Source organism: Lonchura striata, chromosome 5 (genome assembly GCF_046129695.1).
Source record: "Lonchura striata isolate bLonStr1 chromosome 5, bLonStr1.mat, whole genome shotgun sequence".
Classification (NCBI taxonomy): domain Eukaryota; kingdom Metazoa; phylum Chordata; class Aves; order Passeriformes; family Estrildidae; genus Lonchura; species Lonchura striata.
In genome coordinates, this window is record NC_134607.1 from 1,725,948 (window position 1) to 1,751,333 (window position 25,386).

General features: G+C 44.3%; 1 protein-coding gene across 16 annotated transcripts in view; it reads right to left on the reverse strand.

The window, feature by feature from the left end:
• The window catches only part of PPFIBP1 (PPFIB scaffold protein 1), a 103,673-nt gene that overhangs the window by 29,266 nt on the left and 49,021 nt on the right, over positions 1-25,386 (reverse strand). For 2 of the 16 annotated variants that reach the window (XM_021539171.3, XM_021539172.3), the window contains exons 1-6: positions 22,765-22,901; positions 18,542-18,702; positions 16,476-16,681; positions 5,752-5,838; positions 4,456-4,569; positions 3,778-3,909 (exon numbers count right to left, since the gene is read on the reverse strand). In XM_021539171.3, the coding sequence (XP_021394846.2) occupies positions 3,778-3,909; positions 4,456-4,569; positions 5,752-5,838; positions 16,476-16,681; positions 18,542-18,605 (603 nt within the window). In that variant the 5' untranslated portion in view covers positions 18,606-18,702; positions 22,765-22,901. Of the gene's footprint in view, positions 1-3,777; positions 3,910-4,455; positions 4,570-5,751; positions 5,839-10,930; positions 11,193-16,475; positions 16,682-18,541; positions 18,703-22,492; positions 22,698-22,764; positions 22,908-25,386 lie in introns of those variants that run through there. The other 14 variants (XM_021539161.3, XM_021539156.3, XM_021539166.3 and 11 more) reach the window with 13 other exon arrangements.

Consider the following 25,386-nt stretch of genomic DNA (forward strand, 5'->3'; position numbering starts at 1 on the left):
CAGCTTGACCTTTTGAGCATCCTGATGGATCCTGCCAGATTTGGGGGTCACACCTGAATGCCCCCAGCCCCCTTGGTTAAACAAACCCTTGGTCTGACTGCTCCATCAAGCCTCCTCATCCTCTAGGTCAGAGAATGGTTTGGGCTGGGAGGGGCCTTAAAGCCCATCCAGTTCCACCCCCTGCCATGGGCAGGGACACCTTCCACTACCCCAGGTTGCTCTGAGCCACATCCAGCCTGGCCTTGGACATTGTCAGGGATGGGGCAGCCACAGCTTCTCTGAAAAACCTGTGCCAGGACTTCAGTACCCTCAAATAAGGACTTTTTATGATCCTTATGTTTGCTTTCTTTCCTATATCTGAGGCAAACCCTATGAATGTCAAGCAATGCTGTACATTGAGCTAACGGGTGTAAGCACAACTTCTCAGAGCTAATAGTATAATTAATAGACATTTATAGTTATAAATTAACAAGCCAGCAGCTGACATTTAGAGGGTATTCATGAGTCCCTGATAACACCTGCCTTCCAGCCCCACACCACACTTCCTAAGCTTACAAGCCTCTGGTTGTTATTCTGTGCTTAATGAACGTGATGCTAAGAGAGCAGCATCTGTATTTCTTCAGAAAGATCCAAGCTCAGTTCTCAGAACTATGAGGAAAGTCAAAATCCAGAACATTTTAATGCTTTTAGTAATTACTGCTTCTAATCTATGACTTTCTAATTCAGGTACACCTGAAATTCCTCAACAATTGATTTGTTTGGAGCTTTTCTCTCCAGCAGCATGATCCAATGTCAAAATATGCTGTGTGGAACTCACTGCTGAGGCTGTTCTTCGCATATTTGTCACTTGAACTATGTGACTTTTAAAATACTCAGTGTGACACAGAAAACAGCACAATCTTGCAACCAGATTGGAGGTGATGGTGGATAAATCACAAAGAATTCCCTGTGAGTGAGTCAGTTTTACCCTCTGGCTGCTGCTTCAAAGGCCCAGTCTGGCTATGGAATCCTTCCCAAATAAACTCCCTCATAGGGTATTTTCTTACATAAACTCAGCCCAACTCAGACCACCCGTGTTCCTCAAGGAAAATAATGCTGGTGTCTGCTGAGAAAGTGGAAATACTGGAATAATTCAAAGAACTGAACAATTATGAATCTCTATTAAAAGTACACAATTAGCTTTGAAAAAGCTGGGTGTTTGTGAACATCTAGACAGCAAATCCTAGAGCACAAAGATCTAGTGAGGCATCTGTTTAGACAAAGAACAGGGAATATGAGTAACCAACCAAGCTGGAATGGGAAGTTGCAATGACAGACATAAGTAACAAATGGATAATATGAAGGATTTAATCAGAATGGTAATTCTGTAGGAGACAGTAGCTGCACAAGTTGTCAGACATCAAATTTTTTCTTTTCCCTAAATAAAACCAGAAGCAATATTCATAGTTTTGCTTTCCTAGTCTGGGTATGAATCTTTTTCAATTTTAATCACTCCACATAAATGCCATAATGTGTTTTAGGGTCAAATATTTTAAATAATAATTTAAATACTCAGCTCTTCTAATATAATTTATAAACAGAAATATAATTAGACCAACACTGAATAAAATACTGCATACTTCTGAATAAGTACTGCTTCCAAAATATCTCTTAGAGATTTTGTAAGGGCTGAGACCCTCCAACTAATTAGATATTCATATCTTCACTGAACCCAATGGAAATTAAGATTAATTTAAGCATTTAAGCCTAAGCGTTTTTACAGCTATAAAGTGTTGAAATAAAGAAGAAACAATATAATAATATATATCACACTAAACTGCATTGTTCTGGATTTTAAATGGAGGGAGAAACATTTTAGTAATAGTTCATTAGTTCTGGCATAAATATCCTTGATATAAATCCATATAGTCTCTAATTACAGTAACTACTCCTTAAATAAAATTTAGGTTATTTTTATCAAAGGCATTTAGTGTATTTAAAAGTATTTCAAAGAAGAAGGTCATCATAGAAGGTAAGCCTCTTGCACAGAGATTACAGATTTGCAGTTTGTGGTGTACTCCCCACATTGGAACCATTTTTCTGGGAACCTGTAGCTCCACGAGCTGTGCTATGAAGTTATGGAGAGACTGCAGTTCAGGGGGGGAAACAAAGAAAGGGGGAATCCAGGAGAACTCTACAATATTCAGTAAAAATAAGCATAGAAATAGAGGAAGCAAATCACTCAAAGCCCAGTCATGTTTGTTAGCAGTTCTGGAAAGCAGAAGAAACCACAGGGTGTTTGCAAATGAAAATACACAGAACCCAGGTAGGAAAGCACCTGCTCCCTGTGGTCATCTGGAGCAAGCCTTGCCTCCCCACAGCCAGGCAGTGCCGCTGCCAGCTCGTTTGTCCCTCATTTGGGCTGCTCAGAGTAAGTGTCAGCCCACAGAGAGTGTTTGCTGTGTGCTGTAATTCATGAACAAGCCGAGCTCTGCGTGGGCAGGGTCCCAGGAGAGCTGTGAGAGCAGCCAGCTCTCACACACACCTCCCACGGGTGCAGGAGACCTTCAGTGATTCCCTCCACCCTTCCCCTGCCAATTTCTCCAGCAATGCCAGGCACAGAGCTCGTCTGCACTGCAAAATCTGCGGCTTTGAAGGCAGTGCTGTGCTCCTGTCACATAACACCTGTTACCAGCTAGAGGGAAAGGTAACAGGAGGCAACAGGAATCCATCCCAGAGCTTGGCAGTGCCCAAGGTAAGGTGCTGCAGTGCAGGAATGAACACTGCTATCACTACCTAAAGAATCACTTCCAAACCTGGAAGTGATACAAGTCATTAGTTTTCAACCTGTGGATTTTTTTGGGTGTGCAGATTACTCCAGACAGGCCCAAAGAGCAATCCAAAAGCAAGACTGACTTTTGTTTTTGTGCTTGCAATACAAGTGAGGAATGGTGCTTTACTGGAAGCTGAGCAGTTGGGAAACCACTGGCAAAAGTGGAAAAGGCAATTTTGTGTCCTGTCATGGCAATACAGCTTCTTTCCTTCTGGAAACGATTGACAGCTGGATCATCCACAACCATCTCATTTATGAATCCAGAACTGGAAATTTTGTTCTGCTGCATAGGCAGACTCTGAGGTATTTCTGATACAGGCTCTATCATCCTGTCAGCACAGCTTAGCTGACACTTGGGGTTTCCTGGGTTTGCCCAACTGCTTTGAGTTTTTCTGGTTTCCATGAGCGAGGTTCAGCTACAAAGACCTGCAGAACACAGGGAAATGCCTCAGGAGAGCACTGCCAGGGATGGCAGCTCCACCTGGCTCTGTTCCCCCCAGCCTCTGGTTCTGGGCTCCCATAAGGCTGGGGTCTGAAGTCAGGCTTCCCAAGAGTCCCACAGAGAGTCAGCTCACTCTCTGTGAGCAACCCCAAAAGTTCTGTTACTGTGCAGTGTCTCTGCACGTGGCTGCTTTTTGTACTTGCCTCAGACATGCCTTACTCAGAAGGTGACAGTTTTATGAGGGGTCAGGAGAGTGCAGTATGTTCATGATTTTAATTAAATCCAACCTAAATCCATCCCTCCTGAGGCCTGATAGTCAGAATCAAAAACTGTCTTTGGAAATCTTCCCTTGTAAAACCAGAATTTAACAAAGAGGACACTTTTTACTTTAAAAGGAACAAGTTCTAACTTTAAAGATGAGTCCCCTTTCTTGCCTGACATAAAAGAAAATAAGTCCCAGAAGATGTTCAGGTAATGTGAAGACACACAGCTTTCACAATTTATCTTGCTGGGGTTTACTCACCTCTGTGTCTCTGAATCTGTCCTCATAGTCCAATCTATCCTTCTCTACAGATGTAAGCTTTAATTTCAGAGTGGAAATCTCTGCCATAAGATCCAGCTTTTGAGTTTCAAGGGTTGTTCTGCTTAAGAGCTCCTGATTCAAGGAAAAGACAAAAAGAATGGAATTTTTACCCAAGGGGAAGAAACCAGTAATTTATTTTGACAGCTAAAAGTCTCCATCATGGGGAATAGCATCACCCTCATCTCTGCACTATGTGAAGCCCTGAGACACAGCTATTATCCATCTGACAGATTCCAGGCACCTAGGATACATCTGGGATCACAGGGGCACTAGCACGGGCTGGCTGCCAGGACAAGAAAAAAGCCTGTCTGTCATCACAGTGGCTTTGGGCAGCAGGGAGCTGTGAGGGGAATCCACCCATCCTGCCAGAGGTTTTAATCTACGGCTCTTGGAAGTTCAGTGGGGAAGGACTCACAGGAGGGCAGAACTGGATTCCTGCAGCATAAAGCAGCACTGACATTACTAAGTACAGAGATTTTAAAGCCAATATGGTAGAAAATGATCCCTTAGTTAAGAGACATCAAGGGCTGCAACACCTTGGAGGACACTGCTCTCACCAAAGTTTGTTAAGAGAGAAGGAAGACAAGGCAGCAAGACAGACGTGGAGCTGTGGAATACCTGCTGCAGCATCTCCTCCGTGGCATTCAGCTTCTCCCTGTGCTCCTCCAGGCAGAACTCCAGATCCCGGATCTTTTCTCCTTGGGCCTCCACCTGGTCTGTAAGCACACTTACCTGGACAGCAGGAAAAAAGGGATGCATGTTTAACACCTTGCACCTGTGCCATATGTGTCAGCTGCAGAACTGCAGGTGAGCAACAGTGCTGGCTGGGCCAAAGATTAACTGGGACCATGCAGGGTGGAAGAGGAGGAGGAGGAGGAGCAGAGATCTGCAGTGGACACACCACTTGGCAAAGGAAACAGGAGAGAAGGCTCTCCCCCCACACTTACTAGAATTTCAGCCAAAGTTCTGGAAGATACATTGCAATTCTGCAACTCCTCTCCTCACTGGAGGTTTTCACAAAGGGTGGCTGCTGCATTTTACTACCAATAATTATGCCTTTGCTGTGGCAATACATGAACTCAACCCATTAGCTCCTACCTTAACCACCACATAAACCTCTTTGCTTATAATTTATTCTCCTTCCCAAGCGATTCCACACAGTGTATCATAACAAGCACTTTCCCCTTTTCAGAACAATGAAAACAAAGAAGGTTAAAACACACAGCCAGAGGCTGGGTAAGACCAAGACAACATTTTTAAGACTGCAGACAGATTCCCATTTTGCCTTTTCTGAATGAATTTTTTTCATTTTTAACAGGCTCTTCCTGCAGTACTGCTGGGAAGGAGGGTGAGCTCAGGGTTGTTACAGCCCCATGGCTGGGTCCACATCAGGGGATGCCACCTGTGCAGACCAAGGGGTGCCAGGTATTCCTGTCTCCAACAGCAAGAGGAAGCCAGCAGTCAGAACAGCCAGAGCTGACCCCATCCAGCCCAGCAGCACATGAGCAGGACCACCAAGGAGCTGCTTGTTTCCTGCTGGTTGGCCAGTCCTGCAGTTTTTGTCACCTTTCCTAAGGACAGGACAACTGTGTCCTGATGCAGACATCATGTGAATGGCCCTGGGAAATGGTGATCTGAAGGATACACATGGATGTAAGTAGGTGGCTGCTCTGCAGACCTGCTCTGCTAACCAAATTCAAAGAGAACAGATACACAGACAGAAAGACCTTTAGGTTTTTCCTGCAATCTACATTCACACCTTTCTCTAATCTGGGTTAATTCTCACATATCAAGTCTTCTGAATACTGTCCAAGACATCACAACTCCAAATAAATTCTCAGAGGTTTTATCACATACTTTCAGACAGTCTCGTGAATGCAAGAGCAGAAAAAAATAATTTGGGTGATAACTCACTTGCAGAACAAGAGATTCCTTATCATTTTCCAGACGAGCTAGCCTTTCTTGATAAACATCTCCATTCCCAGATATGTGTCCATTAGTCTGGAAAAGACAACAAATATTGTATAGTCAGCTATTGTACCACAGTATCATCCAAAGCTATCAAAACACTTAATGAGAGCATTTTTAGTCTGCACAGTTTAAGAACATGTTTGAAATATTCTCCAGCCCTCTAAGAGTTACAAATCAAATAAACTGTCAACAATGGACAAATGATCACCATTCAGGAGAAAATTCTTCAGGAGCTTAAATATGAGAAAGGAAGAACCTTCTGGTGACCCAGTTCTGCAAAATTCACTTACTGTGCATTCAGCATTTTACTAACAAAACTTGGACTCGTTGCTACACAATGCTAAGCCATACTTGCAAATAGACAAATACCCTGAGACATTCAGCAAGTGAAAAAAGCCAAACATATAATCTACAAAATGTGTATTATGCTTCTTGCAAGTCATACACACAGAGACATCCTTTTACATCAGGCACATTCTACTGGGTATGGGTGAAAGTCTGCACTCTAAACACATCTCTCTGTAAAGCTGCCTGAGGCTAGAGAGAAACAAGAATACATATTAATGCTATCAGAGAGTTCAGAGGAATCAGCAACTTTCTTCATAATAACTTCAATGCTCTTGAGCAGTGGGAAGGATGTGGTTCTATCCATATTCAAAGCTGTCTCAAAGCACTTCATGATCAGGCCACAATCAGATCTTGGCTCAGAAAAAGAAGTCTTGATTCCATCATGGCATAAATTGCTTAGAGGAGTCTGAGAAGCTGCTCTGAAATCCAAGACACTCAGCACAGACACACAACAAGGTTGAGGGGCCCTGATTTCTTCCTGAGTATGTGATGAAAAGAAATTGTGTGACTGATCCTTGTGCTCCTGTGAGCCTGCAGTATACCCTGCCTTGAGAGCCACTACCACTCAGGAGCTCCAAGCCTCCAGCTCCTGCTTGGAATCTCTCCTGATTACAGAGGATACCTCAGGAAACCTGCTGGCTGAAACTCCTGTTCTAAGTTACACGTCTAACTTTGGGTGGTGGGAGAAACTTCCTTGTTTAAGCCTGAAACAATAAAACTCCTTGCAGCATCACTTAAAGATTTGACATAAAGCAAACAGGAGAAGGTGAAAGTGTTCAACTTCACCTCAGTGCTCTCAGGAAATCAAACTGCATCCTAGCAAGCCTTAAATCACTGAGCAGTACCAAATGTCTCCCAAGCATGAAATTTCACTTGGTGACCATAATATCTCCCCCAAAATTTGCTCCAGCAGACTAAGAAAGGATGATCTCTAGTAATTCGTACCAGTACCTCATCACAATTATCTGAATTATGACCCTGTATCTGAATTATTTAGCAGCACAATACTAAGACACCTGACCACCCAGACACTAAACCCCAGGCCAAAATTCCTCTAAACTTCTGAGTTTGCCATATCTTCCCCCCAACCTCTACCAGAATTTAGCTCATGCTATTCAAGATCAGTGAGATCTTCCAGTTTGTAACACTTCAGTTTAGGTGAAAGAATTCAAAATTAAATAAACCTTTTAGCTGTTCAACCAGTAGATTATGCTTGAGATTTTGTTACCTGAGTGGTTTCTGAAAACAGAACTGAGGGTTTTGTCTACTTTGGCTGCTCTGCAGCTCCCTTGTCCTGTAAGAGCTCCAGTACACCTCAAGCACTTACTCAGCCTGCATAAGAACAGCATCTGTATTTTGTAATACACAACACATTTGTCAGTCTGGTGCATGTGTCTGATGTGGGAAAGTGGTACCCAACCCTCACTACAGGCAGCAGAGCTGCAGACACCTCTCCATGCTGCTGGGGCTAACATGGAATTCCCTGCTAAAGCACAGACTTGACTCCCTGCCTCCCAACCACCACATCAACACCTGAACCACTGACCCTCCTGATAGCTCCAGTCAGCGAAACCAGAAACCAGACACAAATTAACTAAAACCAAAGACTGCAGGAAGAAAATGTGAGGAGGGAAGTCTTGGTTTCACGGCACGATTAAAATGCCTGTGAAAACCAACGAGGTGTGAACGTTAGTCATTGTGCACAGCATCTTGCCAAGACACCTTTGTTGTTAAACTCCGCTCACATTTCGAAGGAAAAATTGGCTTGGCTCAGCACATCAGCCTTGGCTTCCAAGTAGGAGTGTTGGGAGAGGGAGAGTTCAGGTTGCAGCTGCATCCTGCCATTAGAAAGAGGTGATGGGAACCCCAAACAGGTTCCCCCAAAAGGCTGTTCTCCCACAATACAAAAATTAGTGCTCATAGAATCACAGGCTCGTTAAGGCTGGAAAATACCTCTAAAATCATCAAGCCAACCATCAACCCAGCACCACCACCGTGTTCACCACTAAACCATGTTCTCAAAAGCCATATCCACACATTTTTTAAATCCCTCCAGGGAGGGTGACTCAACCACATCCCCAGACAGCCTGTTCCAATGTTTAATAACTCCTTCAGGAAAGAAATTTTTCATAATATTTGACCTAATCCTACCCCAGGCACAACTTGAGGCCATTTCATCTTATCCTGTCAAATACTTAGTGCAGCTCATCTATTCTTTGGGAGAAACTTTGCATAGATGTCTTGGTTTTGCAAGCTGTACCTACCGGGTGCAAAGATCTCTTTTCTGGGTATTGCCAGAAATATTTTGTAAAATCTGCATAAAACCAGACCTCCCGTAGCACGCCAAACCCATAAAATTCTGTGTAAAACACAAGCATTGTTTGCTTTTTGTCTGAAGTATTGCAACTTCTGTATAATACCTGTGACTGACTCTTAATTTGAGGTATGAAAAGGCAAGAAAGCCCTTGACTAGTTTCAGTGGAGAAAATTATGACAGTTGGAGAATGGATGATAGAGAAAGACCATGGCAGCTATTTCCAAGAGCAGCAGCCTAAGCACTGCTTACAGAGGGGCACAGACCCAGGACCTGCAGGCACTGGACACACACCACCTTGTCAGATCTTTGCTCTGGACTGTCTTCAAAGATAAACAGTTGATTCCTGGCATGATACTCTTCCCAGAGAGATGAGGAAGGAAGAGGGGAGATGAAACATATGAGAAGAACAGAGCAATAATGGTAGTGAGCAGGACTGAAGAGAAATGTTGCAGGAATATGCTCAAGCACTGGATTTAGGGAAGTAGTGCATCAGGAAATGGGGTGGAGAGAGTCCCAGTGGGAAGGAATGGGCTGCAGGGAGGTGTGAAAAATGCCAGGATACCTTGTGTGTGCAAAACCTGGGTGAGCAACACTCAGTGTGTCCCTCAGGAGCATCTCTCCACCAGGGAATCTGCATCCTTCCCTGGGACTGAGCCTGGCAACTACTCACCCTGCAGAGCAACAGCTCCTCTTTCAGGAGGGGGAAGGAAAGAATAAAACAGTAAGAGAAGCAAAAAAGAAAAGCAAATATTTGATTGAATAGCAACTGCAAGCATATCTAGGGCACTTGGTGGTTCTGGATCAAATTTGTATCATTTAAGTCTATAAAGGATTAGCATACTTTACTAGCTGTGTTAAGAAAGGCTTTCCATTAGGCAAAGAAGGGTTTTTTCATCAGTGACTTAAAATCGATCTTCAGTTAAGCAGCTAGATTTTGCTTGTGTTTTCAAATGTTAGTGATTAATTGCAAAACACTATATGAGAAGAGAATGCAGATTTACCAGTACTGATTTTAATCCTAAAAACAAAAGAACAGTTGTCACAATGCCACAGAGGCTTCACAGAAGTTTGAGGTCAAGCATTTACTTAAAATGCCTTGTAAGATCAGACCCAGTGCACTTATAAACTCTGTAAGATCAATCCACAGCTAATCTGTTTAACATGTGTGTAAAGCTTTGTGTGTAATCATCTAAGTGTAAAAATCCACGCTGCTCTGGAGGGAATTATTCCTGTAGCAAGTAGAAGCATCACCAAACTTTCACAGCTTGCCTGCCTTCAGTCTTTAATCCCTTTTCCCTGGAAGTGAGTTAGAATTGCAAACCACAGGAACATTTCTAGTGGCTGCTAGCTTAAACCTAATAATAAAAAAATAATTTTAAAAATCCGTTTCCTCTCAGTTGCTGAATTCTCCTTTCAAAAATAAACCTGATTTTTAGCTTACACCACAGCTGATACTCTCATTTTCCTTCATTTTCTCTTCTGCTTTGGAGATGAAAAAAGCAGCAGAAATCACACTGCTCTTGCTGTATGTGCAGTTTGGTTTGTATAGAAGGAGCTGCCACTCCACAGCATTATTTCCCTGTACAGCAGATTGCACTCAGTGTTTTGACCACCACAGTCAAGTCAACAGTTGGGCAAGTGAGCCTTTCCCAACACCTCTCTCCTGACCATCTGGAGTTAAATTAGAGCTCATCAACATGCTTACGTGGTTCAGATCATTACAATACACATTACCTATGCTCAGTTAAACAAAGCTGCTGCTGATCTGCTTGTTCCCTCAGCTTTAGAGTCCCTTGCAAGAGGGTTCCTCCAGCCTCGGCTACCTCAGCATCAACTGGCGTGCCTTGGGCAGAGCCTCCAGGTTTCCCAAGCCAAGTACCCACTACCTGTGATACAGACCCGTGACAGCTTTACTCTCTGTCAGCATCAATCCCATCCCAAATTCATACTGGTCATACTGTCTGAGCTGGTGTGTAACCAGTTTATGTGGGAGCCCACCTCTGCCCTCCCAAATCAGCCTCTCCTGCATTTCCCACTTCCCTGCTTGGAATATTTGCAGCCCGTCCCATATACTCCAGCAGCAGACCTGCTGCTAAGCTTTTCCTAAAGTTTGCAGGTTACTTCCTCCCCAGAGAATAAGAAGGGAAAAATAAAAACAACACACACCCACTCAAAGTCCCCCAGATGATATTTTAAAAAATAAAAGTGAATTCTGAAAGAAAAGCAGCTGAACACAGCCCTTCACTCTGAGGCATTTACCTGAAACATTTGGTAAGCATAAACAACACGCTGCTGAAGAGGGAAGATACAACCTTTCCCCAAAATCCTGTTTCCTCAACAGCAGCTCAGCTGGTGCCTGGCGCAGGAGAAGGATGAGAGGCTCATTCCCAGCGCTGCCCAGCTATGGCTTGTCACTGGGAGAAATGCAGGAGGCAGCACAGGCAGAGATCTCCTTACCTTATTTAGCCAGACGCAGTGCCCGTGAATGTCCCAGCTATACTCCATGCTGGTCATGCCTGTTCCATGCATTCACGGCCAGCAGAAGCCGAGGCTGAGCGCTCCGGGCTCCCGGGAGCCGAGGTTAAGCGACAGCAGGTTCCCTTGCCCAGCCGGGGATGGAGGCGAGCGGAGTGGGAGACGTGGGAAGCAGCAGCAGCGCTCCTCAGGCGGAGCAAGCAGCTCTGGGGAATTAACACATCAAAGCCCGGCACGAAACTCCTCCAACCCGGCACACACAGCAGAGGGATGCAGAGCAGCCAAAACCTGACCGGAGCAAGGACAGCCCCACGCAGGTGGCACCGGCCACCTCCACCCTGCTCCGGACCCTCCCAGAAAGCATCCGACCCACCAGCGCAGGAGAAAAGAGCAATTCCCACCCCTTCACCTGAGCACAAAGTAAACAGGAGGGGCTTTCCTAGGAATTGTAGAAGCTGCAGGAGCACATGCAATTAATTCACATGTAAAAAAAAACCGGAAGAAGTTGACTCAGCTGTCTCAGGTCTCACAAGTGCCTTGTCCCAAGTTTATGTCACACTTCAGAGTGATGTGAGAAGCAACAATAACAACCAACCTCTGTCCTCGGGCTCAGGTTTCAACTGACCCACTACCAGCAGCAGCATGACAAATTCTTAGTATTTTTGACCACAGAGCCCAACTCTGAGTCTGTGATTATCTCAAAGCCCAGTTTTATTATTATAAGAAAATGTCTACAACTATCATTGATAGAGAAAAATCTCAAACCCATGAATGCTGAATAACTTCAGACGTATCAGGAGAGAAAAGGACAAGCAGAAGCTGTGCTTTTTGAGCCAAACTGATTCATTTTGGATTGGGAATGGTGGCTTTTGATGCCAAAGAACTCATCCCCAATGCATGAAGGTGTGACAGCAAGGAATACCAAAAATGAGCCCACATTATCTTCCAGCGTTAAAACCACACCAATCTGGATGATTACCTTTAGCAAGAAGCAGGGTCCTGTGTTTCCAGAACCTTGGGAAGTGGATCTCTCAGGGACAGAACGCATTGCCAGCAGGGAGTGGATAATGACAGGCTGACACGGTATCACAAGACTCCTTTCATATTGCAAAGAGAGGAGAGATCTCAAACTGTTTGGTGGTAACACCCTGGTGCCACACATTAGCATAGGACCTTTTGATACACAAACTCAACATAAGCAGAAGCTGAATCAAATGACTGCACTGCACACCCACACCAGGATAATCAAACAACAAACTTGGGTTTGAAGACAAGATTTTTCTTCCCCCCATGAATAAGAGATAATTTCTGGCTAACCAAACTGCTTCCTCCACTTGGGAATTATCTTCTTGTCCAAATAGGTCAGCATATCTCTGTAAGATTATAAAGCTATGTCTACACAGCAAGGAAAATTCCTCTCTGAAAGCTAATAGCCCCTCATATTAACTCTCATTACTGCCAGCTACTGTCTGGAAGAACCAACTTAAAGGAAAAATGTCAAAATCTGAAGCTGGTTTGTGAGGCAGCAGCAACACGTTGGATTGCATGAGCCATGATGGATACCTCACCTCAACCACCATCCTGAGATGAGGTGAAAATGTTGTGTGGCTGGACTTGATGATGATCTTAAAGGTCTTTTCCAACCTTAATGATTCTACGATTTTATATGATTCAAGAAACCTTTGGAGGCCATGAAGTTTTTCTGGACCCTAAAACTAATTACAGAAATTCACTTATGGAGTGAAAATAATTATTAAAATATGTCTTATAATATATTTATTTGAATTATGAAAGTCACTTCCAAAGCTGCACTTGCTGTGGGTTTTAAAGGAAAAATATCATGTTATCCTGGCTCTTTCACTTCAGGGGCACATCCTTTAAAGAGGAGAAGGCACACACCAGGAAGACACACACATAGACAAGTTCAGATCAGAAGCATGGGGAAAATGGCTCTGAGGTGTGGGAAGGCACTGTCCACCCACTCCTACCCTTCACTCTTCTTTTTAACAAGACACAGTTGGTTTCCTCTTTGTGGTTAAGTAGTTGCATAAGATGTATTTTTAAAAAAAATGCAAAAAAATCCCCCAACCACTTTCAAGAAAAGTAATAACCAGAAGGAAAATTGTCACTTGTTTGCTTCAACTGATGAAAAACTGGAGCAATGCTCATGACTGGGAATAAGATTTGTGAGAATTACTCTTCAAGAGATGGATCTATCAGTTTCCAGCTGGACACAAGAAGTTTTACATCTTGTAAAATGCAGAGTTTTGTTTAAAATGGTTTTGCTACTGGTGCTGATGTTAGAGATTACTCACACACTGCCTGTACTGAAGCCAGAAGCTCCATTTTCACAGAGTACAGCACACGCCTCATTAAGGCACACACTGAAATACACCAAACATTTCTGCTGACCAAGAGTATTCTGAAAAAACTCCAAAATTTTGGAACAGCTATGACCTGGCTATGAATTTCACGCCTGGTTCCTGTTGAAAGTATGGAGTCCAAACGTGTCTGAGCTCAGAAAGATGTCAGTCCTTTCTAGACTGGGAACAAATGGCCTCGTTTGTAGTTTCACCCACAACATTCAGCATTTGCACATGGAGACGTGAGCAGGGTTTCAGCAGCACAGAGCAGTTTGAGCTGCAGTGACATGCTACAGTGAAAATTACTTCTTTCTGCAGCGGAGAGCTGCATGTACAACTTTTCCCAGCTCCCCTTGGGGACCACATGATGGATTCTGTTGGAAGAGCTGTGCCAGATGTCCAGGCACTGTATGTGTGCTCTGGTGTCACGTGGCCATCTGGCACCCACCCATTAAAAAACAAAAAGCAGCACGAAGTGTTTTAACCCACTGGTCCTTTTTGAGTGCTTGCACACACACACACACTGAGAGGAGCAGAAGGGAAGAGGATCAAGGACACATGGCAGCCCATTCTGGCATGGCAGGACTGAATGCTGAGAAACTTTGGGTGACTGCTGTCATCCCCTTTTCCCAATGTGGGCACCAGTGGTTTGGCTGCAGGAGACAGGGGAAGATTTTTCTCCTGTGACACACTGTCTGGCAGCAGCAAACACTATTTTTGTTTTCCTCTGAGACACAAAAGGCTTGCTTACAGCCCCACAAGGGATGTCACACACCAGTTCCAGCATTCTAGGGGATGGAACTTCATGCACGGAGGATTAAACTAATTTCAAACAAAGAAGGTGTCTGTCCTTCCTCTGTAAGGAGGGGCATAGGTGCAGAAAACCTTCCTGCAAATTATCCAGGCACTTCATGTGACACCTCCTTGCTCAGACAGGGACTGGTGACACCTGCTAATCCTGTGGCTGTAGCACACTGTAAGTGGAACGTTAAGTTTTTCCTACAAGGGGCTTTAAGGATGACAGAGAATACAAGGTAATAATTTGAGGCAGAATAAGGAGTAATTGAAGCATAGGTGGAATAGCAATTTTCTGCAATCTTTGGTACCCACAACCCCTGCACATCTTTTCCAGTGGTTGGGAGGCACTAAACTGAATGGTACAACAGAGCCCTTCCTCTCTCAGAGCCCATGGGTGCAGTAAAAACCCATTGCCGTCTCACTGCCATTAGGTGATCCACATCCCGTGGGTCTGAAGGACCCCATTCCAGACCCCACCAGCCAGGCACCCCTGAATCACACATCTGCCATCACAAGGGGCAATGACTGGTCTCCACCTCATTCATCTCAGCCATGCTGGGATTACTGCAGCCTCAGCCATGTTGCTGGGCCCCTTTCTCCAGAATAACCTGCAGGGCATCAGCACCACTAAACATGGCCTACAGATGACTGTGAACATCATGGCAGAGTGCAGTTTCCAGGACTGTCTATCTGGCATATTTTTTCTTTATCAAGGCCATAGTTGTATGAAACCTGTTATGTCCACAGCAGCGAGTAGTTACAGCGATGTTCATGGCTGTATGTTACACAGGCAGGGAATGCTGATGTTAGCAGGAACTCTGATGTTTTAAAGATACAACTTCAATGTCACTCCTGTCTCCTCCTCCTGATCTCAGCATTGGCTGCCACACTTTGACAGTGGGGGCGAGATCCAAATCCCACTGGAGGCAGTGGGAGAGCTCCCACATGCTTCATTAAGTTTCAAGCATTTCCAAATGAGTAGTTCAAAGCAAGGATTTACAAAAAGGAAAAAGAAGGCTCTTCCTTCGGATCTTTCTGCAAGGGCTACAGAAGCAAGTCCAAGGTGCCCATCTGTCCCTGCATTGCTGTGCTCAGTCCCCGTGACAGCAGATGGCACAAAGGGCTGCCCAGTGCCAGCTGCAGCAAACACAGCCCTGCACCCAGCAATCCTCTGGTCTGTGACTGAGCGCTGAGATCAACCCATTTTTGAGATAAAAGTGCTTTCTGCAAGATCAGCCATGATTCCAGGGAGATTGAGTCCTTCCCAGGGGGAGCAGGTGATGGTGGCCATCTGTCCCCACAGCAGTGGCACACGGGGCACAAGGAACACAGAGCCACCACAGTCCTGCAGCAGCCCCAGCCTTCACCAGGGCTGGCACCCCAATTTCAGCAGCACGGTGTCACCTTGGCCAACACCCAGTGTGTGACAAAGCAGGACCTGGCCACAGCTGCAGGATGGATTTGACAGAATATGTGGAAGTGCCCACTCACTGCTGTCACTGTGACAGCTGCAGTGAGGCTGGCTTAAAAACCAAAGTGCGGCCTCTGGGAGCCATTCCTGACTTCCAGTGCTGGAGCTTCCCCAAAACCTGCACACACCTGGACCTCCACAACACAAACTCTGCCACACACCACGAGCACAAGGACTCTTCTTTGGCCCTGCTTGGAAGTCACCAGTCACAGGGCATGTGGAGGCAAACCCAGCAGCTTCTTCAAAAATGATGCTGTTTTAACTCACCTTATGGTAAGTACAACATTTTATTTCCCAGGGTAGTCTTTGGGTAACCTACACTAGAACGATAGTTGATTTTTTGGGAAAACCAAGTCTTGGGGAAAGAACTTCCTTTTCAGTTATATTTCTGTGTATTTTTAAAGTAAGATGACAAAAACTGCCCAATTCACAAACACAGAAGTTTGGTTTGGTATCCAGATTGAAGGGATGCAGAACTTACACCACTCCCTTATAATCAAGTGAGGAATCTCAGTAATAACACTAATCCCCATAGAAAAAAAAACACTGCCAAAAATGCTTTTTACTGAAAAAAATTCAAAACAACTTCTTTTCCCCCACCTAAACATCTGATTCTTAAAAAAAGTCTTTCCCCATCCCTCTGAGATAAACTGCAGTTAGCAAGTACTGTTTCCTCCCTAGATTGAGGCGCAGTGGTACATCAAACACAGCAAAGGCCGACCCACTGCACGAGGCATTTGAGCAGAAGCTTTTCCAGACTCCAGAGCAGTATCTCCAAAACAAAACCTCTTCCCTGATACCCACTCCAAGCTTTATAAATAGGTGTCTGAAACAGAGCCAGTCTACCCAACACCCAAAATGAGCCTGGGAGAGGTGAAATAAGGTGAGACTGTACCATTTGACTTTGGAGCCATTCGATGAGAGCCTCTGCCGTGGAGTCCGGGACCTGGCAGCGCAGCCCCTCCCTCTCGTCCGCTTCCATCATCTCCAGCAAGTCCCGCAGGTCCTCCACGAGGTGCAGCGCCCGCAGGCTCCCCATGAATGGGGAGGTGGGGGACTGGCAGTCAAAGATGCCATTGGAGTATTCCAGAGCCTTGGAACCTGCAGGGAGCAAAATCACACGGGGTCAGGCACGGGACGAGGGTTGGGTGCACCCCGAGGCTGGGAGGGGGTGGGGGTTGCTCCCAGCAGGGTTTATCCCAACCAAACTCAGCACTGGTGCTTGGGGAGGGAAGCTCCAGCAGGAACAAGGTAGGCTGGTCCTCAGGGAATGGGAATGCCACAAAACACCCGTGGGGTTGAGGTATAGGCTGGGCTCCTGCTCCCCAGGATGAATTCCCAAGGCAAAAGGTGCTGCCAGGGATGGAGCATCCTCTGCCACTGCCCTGAGTCACCCTGCAGGCACTGAATGATCCAAGTCACATTCCAGTGATGGTGTCCAGAGGAAACCATGCCCTGCATTTTCCATGCAGGAATATGTTATGCTGCTCCAAGGCACTGGAAATTTTTTGAAATCATAAAAAAGATGAAGATAAATTAAAAGACCAAATCACTTCTGCATGGGAATAAATTTTAAGCCCAGCAATTTGACACAGTAGCACTGACATTTGCATGTTAATAAAGAGAAAAATCTCTCATTTGCATAAACTCACAGGATGCATATTTGACCTACATTAGAAGTTGCTATATATTAAGTTAGAAAGGAAACTGTCATTTTAGGATTAAGGTTGATGGAAGTCAACCTAGCTAATTCCAACTGTAATTCCAGTACACTGATTTGTGACCTTAATTCTGTAATACCTTGGCACAATGAGATGTGTTCATGACAGACCTTCATTTATGCTGTCAACTTCTAGAAACTATAAGGATATGCCATATATGCACTTCCATGAACTTTCATTCACCCCATCTGGCAAGCCATAAAAATCCAAGTATTCTGCTAAATTCCCACTGAAAACAATAAAGAGAAAAATAACCTCCCCAGCACATGAGCATATTGATATCCCTTTGTTATAATATTCCTTTATAGATCTATTCACAGACACGGGTAAATGAAGTCTGTGGTGACTTAAATCTTCCAACATCACATTTTGTTTTTATATTAAACCTCATTCTGCCAAAACCAACTTGGGCACTTGGAAACACAAATACATGAGCTGATCCAAATACCAGTGTCTACTTATGGAAACTACTGAAGTCACAGCTTACATGAATTTTTAGAGATCATCATGATCAAACTGAATCTCCTTTGCATTTGATCCTGCTATGAGTCCTTAATATCTTTAGGCAGAGAAGAGTTATTGTTCAAACAAAGCACACACTGTATGACTATTTTTTCCCTAAGGAAAATTGCTTAAGTGGAACTACTAAAAATTTTATAACTGTGTTGCTATACTTGCAAGGGCATTTTTGACTGTTGACTTATTGATCTTTCCCTCCTATGTGTTGGGTATTTATACTATTTTCTAACTCACTAGACTCAGCTTAAAAGCAGAGGTTGTATTCTTTGTAATGCCTCTCCCTGGGCAGCTTACAATTTACAGGTACTTATAAAAAATCCAAATGTTCAAGGCAGTTCCAAAGTTTGGACCCAAAGCATTCCAATTTTGAAAAGAAGAAAAAAAAGAAAAAGAAAATTCAATTAACGTTTTAACTCTTCTGAGTTGAGGGAAGTTCAGAGTAGCCACTATTGATCCTTGATTCTCCTGGTGCTCCACGCAGGAGCTGAACTGCATCACTCAGCCACTTCTAGCAGCCCTTTGAGAGAGGGTAGGAGAAAACTCAATCCATGGAGTCTGTGCAACCCCTCCACTCTGGTTATCTGTTAACTCCAAGCTAGAATGGAAGGCACCAAAAACAATTCCCAGCTTATTCCCTTCTCTGTCTGGAACTGTGTCCTCTGGGTGAGAGAAAGGAGGACCCAAAAAAGCAAAAAAAACCCCACTTGTCCCAGATGTTTACCTGCTATAATGCCATCCATCTGCTCCAGGGCTGCAGCAAGCATGTCACTTGCATCACTCATCATCTTCTCTCTTCTCAGGAACAATCACCAGCTACACCATAAGGAACAGTAAAACGTGAATGGTGTGAGTTGGTCCAGAGCCTCAAGTCTGCAATTTAATCTGCAAAAGAGAATTTAATTTCACTGCATGTTCTCTGAATTCAGGCATCACTGCTGTTAGATCAGAAAGAAGATTGGGGCCATTTGCTGGCCAGAATAAAACCCAGAGGTATTCACCACGAGGCATGGACTGAGATTGAGGAATCAAAGCACCAACCTGATGACCCAGTTTCTAGTGGCCCATGGCCTTCCCTGCCCACAGGTCCATGCCACTGGCAGGGCGTCCCACAGAACATCTCAGAAATCCCTCAGGGCACTTCCAGGAAGCTCACAGAGAGAACACAGGCCTTCTATCACTAAAAGGGAGCTGCAACTCAGCAACAAATCATATCTGTGTCTGCTGTAATTTTCTCCCCAAGAAATATAAAAAGAGAAGTATGACCACTTGTCTAAGATTTTTGGATGTCTGACAATCTAGAAGTTCCTGGCATGGAACTGTTTGCCACAGCAGGATCTCTCAGATGCCCATGGCTCACTGGATGTAGCGTGCGTGCACAGACTATCCCTGCTCTGAGTTTAGCTGATTTGCATCGTAACAATGCAAACTGAGCTCACTCTCAAACTTCTACAAGCCAGAAGTGGTCCCCAAAGGAGTATTTCCAGCAGGCTGGAGAAGCAAGCCTGCCCAACATGCTGCCTGTAGGTGAGCTAGTAAACCAGAAGTCCTGATGGGCTGCAAGTTAATTTAAGCAGGTGCTTAGGAACTTGGCTGAAGTGGAGCTGCAGGGGTCAGAGGCATTCCCAGTCCCTCCAGCCCACCACAGCAGACACACAAACCACCAACATGGCCCAGATTGCCTTGGCTTTCATCTGATACACATGAGACTGCTTCTGCTATAAATACAGCTAGGGAACAAAGCTAAACAAACACCAGGAAGGAAAACTCGCTTTAACCTTTGCATGCCCTGCCATTTGGTTTTTGTATTAGGCCACACCACTTCTGACATTTGCCCCAACATGAGCAATTAAGAAAGTCGTTCACGTTATCTCTGGCATAAGTCCTGGAAAAGAGTCTACTAAAAAACAAATCTAACGAAACATCCCCATTATAAACTGATTTTTCCCTCCTACAAGTCACCTTATTGGTCTGACCCAGATGGGAAGTGGCTCTTATTGGAGGCTGCCAGCCAGCTTTGCTGAAATGTTATCCATAAAATGCCAACAAACATTTCATCTTCCACAACAACATTTTTATTACATGGAGTAGGCCCAAACCCTAAGGTAACCTTTGAACGACAGCACAAAGACTGCTGTGCTTTTGGCAAATGCCTGGTTTTATTATGTGGTTGTCAGAGTCAGAAAAACCAAGAGAACTTTAAACAGTCAAAATACCTGTAAGTGAAGATGCTGCAAATCTTAAAAAATGCAGTAGCATCATAACTGAAGACTTTCAGCCTTCAAGGAGGAAGCTCCCAGTTTTAAGCACAATGTAAACATTCAGCTTCAATCAGTATAAGACCTGCCAGAATATGCAGATCCTACAAGACAACTGGTTCGGTGCCTCCATATCTGATAAAAATGAGCAGAAAATGTAGCTTTTGCACACACATTCACTTGGACAACACTGAAGATAGTCTCTTTTTTTATCTGCTTAGGATTTCCTGGCTCTGATACCAAGTCTTGCTCAAATATGGGTGTCTGTGAAGGCAGAGTGTGAACAATCTGCTGTGGATTTCCCTCCAAGGGCAAAGAACACAGGAGAAAGCCCGGGGCTTCTACAGCCCCAGGCAAAACACTGATTCCTCACAGCTCTAAGTGGGAAAAGACCAACAGCACAAAGCACCCACAAACCCACAGAAGCCAATCAAAGTTTGGCAATCAGAAGTGCACATGAGCTTTTCAAAGTACACACACACCTCATGGGGCGAGGGAAGAATACAGAGCCTGGCTCTTCTCAGAGGTGCCCAGTGGTATGGCAAGAAACAATGGGCACATGTGAAAACACAGGGAAGTTTACCTTAGAATTAAAAAGGGGAGTGGAAAAAAAAAAAGGCATAAACAAAAAGAAACCATTTTGAAAAGCTTTTTTAGTATGAGTGTGGTAAGTAATAGAAAGGGTTGCCCTCTTGGGGTCTCTCTCTCTTGGAGCTACTCTCAATGGGACCCTACACGGTACAGCCTGTCCTGGGCATCCCTGCTCTGGGCAGGGGCTGGGCTGGAGATCTCCAGTGCTGTCTTCCCACCTCAGCATCAGCGAGCTCAGTGCAGCTCACGATCAAGCATTAAACACAGTCCTGGAGGCTAAAAACACACAAAGGAACAGAGTGCTCCCTAACCTTATGTGTTCACAGCACACCCCTTGATTCCCACCTTGTGGCTAGGAAATGCATATCCTGGGGACAAGGAACTGCTAATTTGTACTTGCACAATATAGCCATGGCTTGTAGGCACAGAAAAATCACTACCCTTGCACTTCATCCAGGTACAACCACCCCTGATGCTTGCCAAAAGCACTCCTTGCTTTCCTAAACAGGGAGTTTGTCCATGGCTGTCAGAAATCCCTAAGGCAGCCCTACTGATGGGAGCAGACAGTGATACCAACAGCATCCAAGAGACTTCCAGGTTACCTGCCTCTGCCTCCAAGGAAAGACACGTTGGTTTGTACAGAGCTTCCTCCACTGCTGCTCCCTAAGGAGCTGCACTGCTGAGAGCAGCAGGGAGAAATTTTAAGATAAAACTTAGAGAAGCAAGACCCTGCGAACACACAGACCTCCAAAAACTCTTCCACCATTCACAGATCATCTGTTGGCAGCCTGACCAAGCCCACAGCTGAAAAACTTGGAGAGGTGAAATAAAAAAGAACAAAAAGCCCCCAAGCTGAACAGCTGGGGATGATGCAATAAAATCCCATTTCCCTGGTTATTTGGTCCTAAAAGTGGCCATTGAAAACTAGCCTGGAACAGCACATCCTGCTCTGGCCACCTTCCCAGCACAGTGCAGCACATCCAGCAGTCAGGAAGTAAAATTGCTGTGATAGAAAAATAATACTGGAAGTATCCTTCCCTAGCAAAAGCGTAGAATAATTTTTGGTCTTTGCACAACTATCACCAGCATGCTGGGAGGGGGTGGGCAGAGGGCAAAGAGGACCTCAAACACCAGGGGAGCAAAGGACCAAACTGCATGGAACCAGAAAAGACAACAAACCCCAGGAAGAAGGGGTGGAAAGGGGAGGTACAGAGGGAGCTAAAGACACAAATCAGCAATCAACAGCCCTCTGTGGGCTACAGGAAAGGGGACAGAAATAAAACACCAGCAGATTAATCCCTGTGCCTGCTGAAGGGCACCCTCTGACTTCACAAACTTTAAGAGAAGCCTCAGCTGGCCACTGACGCAGCAGAGCTTTTCCAATATGCATGTTCCACTCTTTCCTCTTTATGACTTTGGTCTAATACAAATAAAACCTAAGAGAAAACTCAAGGCTTTGGGGTTGTTTTCTTGGCAGTGATTAAGGAAAACCACACAGGTAACATGAACAAAAATCCATCCTGGAGGAGTGTGATGGAGCTCCTTAGGAAAATAATGCATAGTAACGATGACAAGCAGTTTAAATTCCCTTCATCCACAAAAGCAGGAAGGGGGAAAAGCATAATTTTAACACAGATTGATCTATGGCATGGCACATAAATGAGATATCAAGGTGCACACAGGAGACAGAGAGGCAAATGCATGAAATCCACACCGATATAATGTCACTGACAACACACCTGAGAGGAAAGTACTGACAGTGCCTTGCCTGACAGACAATTTAAAATAAGTTTTCTCTTGCTTTCCAAGAAAATGACAACACTTACCTTCCTGTGTGCACAACCAGTGCCAGGTGGGGTGTGGGGGGCTGTTTGTACAGAGGCAGATCCCCCCTTTAGAGCTCCCAGCTGAATACCCTGCTCATGCCGACAAGAACAAGCATCGCTTCATCAAGCCTGTATTTACAACCCACCATAAAAAACCCAAAAATAAAATACAAATGCAGCTCTCTCCACTATCATTTATGATTAATCTTATCACTAGCTGGCATTTCTACCCCATCCCTGGCTGTAACAGAGAAGACATAATGTGGTCTTACTTGTTTCATGTCCTTTCCTCTGGTTCAAACGCACCAGCCGGTTGCTAGGGCTGTGCTGTTCACTTTTCAGTAGGTGGAGATTTTTTTATTTTTATTTTTGAATGACATACAAACCCTCTGGCTACAGTGCTGGTGAAGACGTATTCCAAACGGCTTACAGAGAAAACAAAATGCTGCCCTGCAAATAAACACAAGGAAAGCTGGAAAAAAAAAAGCAACCCAACGAGGGGCTCTGTGAATGGAACTGCTGTCTGTTGGATGCAAACAGGAAAGCTGCCTAGATATGGATTTCAAAATCTGATCTTTAATTAAGATGGCAGACTTCAAAAAGAAGGGAAAAAAAGTGCTTAAGCATTTTACATGTGTAGGAAATGGTAGTTTTCCCACCCAGAGGCTGCCTCTTTCCTAGATCAAACAGCACACACAGAGGAATCGAGGGCCAACATCTTTGAGCCCATTATTTTGTTATTTTGGAGGTGGTCTCATTCTCCATCTCCACCTGCAAAACACACCACGCTTTAAAGCTGAGATGTTGGCAGAGTTAAAAGGGAATCAGCTGCCTGCTGGCAGGTCTGAAGGCCCAGAGGACACACTGTGCCCTGGATGTCACCGTTCTGAGGAAGGGAGGGCTGGCCTTTTGTCCCACTCGCCTTCCTCTTTGTGCACGTGGGCTGCGAATGCTCAGCGTTGGGAAATAAAGCATCAGACACAGATTATTTTTATGACATGATGCAGTAAGATGGATGACTTAAGTTTCCCAGCTCTCCCATTCACACATAACACTCCTTAAGCCAGGAAATGTTGATACACTGAAATTAAAAACCTTGATTAGGGCTTGTTTCTGAGGGCTGTTGAGAGTAAAAGAGGACCCCCAAGAGCTGGCTGTCACCCCAGAGCAGCCTACCACAAAAGTAAAATAAAAAAGCTAAGAAGTTGCAGTCATCCTTTCTGGGGAGAGAAAGGACCTGTTCCACAGCAAAAGCAAGACCCTATCAAAATCCATGTCCTGCATTCTCAGTCCTACATATACCAGATGACTGCACGTGAGGTCTAGAGCAACTTCTGAATTAATCTCTCTTGCCTCACTGCACTAAAACAAACATCCTTAGCAATTAACTTTTACTAAATAAAGCTCTATTTCATGAAGACAAATGCCATTTCAGACACATCTATTTCTGCTTTTTCTGGCAGGCCGGAAGAGAAACACAAACACACTGAGACTTATTTACAAAATACATTTCAATCACAATTGCAAACAGTTTCAAATTAATTCAGTCCAAATCCTTGGCACTGCTTCTCATGGGATGTTTTGAAGATGCTCAACTACAGTGCCACCAGTCAGTAGCAGTTTAACACTTACTAATGAATATATTCGGGTAATTTACACTTGGAGTCATTAACATGTCTTTTAATGTAAATGACGACTCCATTTCAATCCTTCCAGGCCTGGAAGAAGAAACTAAAAAAGAAAATGGATGCTAGTTAAATACATTGCTCTGGTGTTTTGAAAGAAAAGAACAAATTAAATTTAAAAAGTAAAGTTAGGAAATGCTAGAAATACCTTAATGGGAGTAATACAGAAAAACATCTTAGTTTGAGGCAGGGATGGGAATCCAGTAAGGTCCCAGATATGCTTTTGGCCAAGTAATTCAGACACTGTCCCCCTTATCCAAGGTCATCATGTGGAGCCAGGTGTATCCATAACATTATTATGGATAAAACCCACCCAAATGTTGGCAAAGGCTTACTTTAAACTGATAATGTCTATTTATTTTTATAACTAAAATTATTTCTGAATTTGCTAAGCTGTAGTCAATGACATCAAAGCAATACTGCTCTCCTATTACACAGGACTACAAACAAAGCAACAAATGTCCCTTTGTTCCCTAAGCCTAGATCCTTTCTTTGTTCCCCGAATTTCATTATTTCTTTATTATACAACAAATGTTATTTATTTCCTTTAACTGATAAAAATTAATGGAAACACACTGAGGATAAAAGCCCATCCCATAAGTACGTAAGAAACGTGTCGAGATAAAAGGTTTCAAGCTGTAGAAATTACTTTAAAGTACTTTATGAGCACAAAAGACAGAAGTCCTTCCAAAATATAAATGTTTATACCTGGGAGAAACTTACCTCAAATCACACAACTTTTACTACAAACCAGCTGAGTCGCATTCCGAAGTTTGCCTTAACATTTGTTAAACACTCTGGTTGTAAATCAAAAGCTCAGCCTCACAAGATAAGCATCCTTGAGATCCTTTGACAGAGATGCATACACAGCAGACAGCTTATGTAAACATCCAAAGAGCCAAAGTCTCTGAATCAAGGTTTAAGGCTTAGATTCATATCCACTTACAAAACAAACCCTTTGTTTGGGTCTCTAGCACTGAAATCACTCCGTTGCTTATCTCTGCTACCCCTTTACAGCAGCTCTTCTGTTGTTGTTGTTGCAATTGAAAGGAAGTTTAGAAACCCGGGTTTTATACTGGCAGGTGATGTTGTTTTGTGGGCTCTGAGTGCTGCGACAGGGAGGCAGCTCCTTACCTGCACAGCAGCTGTGTGATGCTGATACCTGTCTGCACATCCTCTCCAGGCTCACTTTCACTCTTTTCACACAAG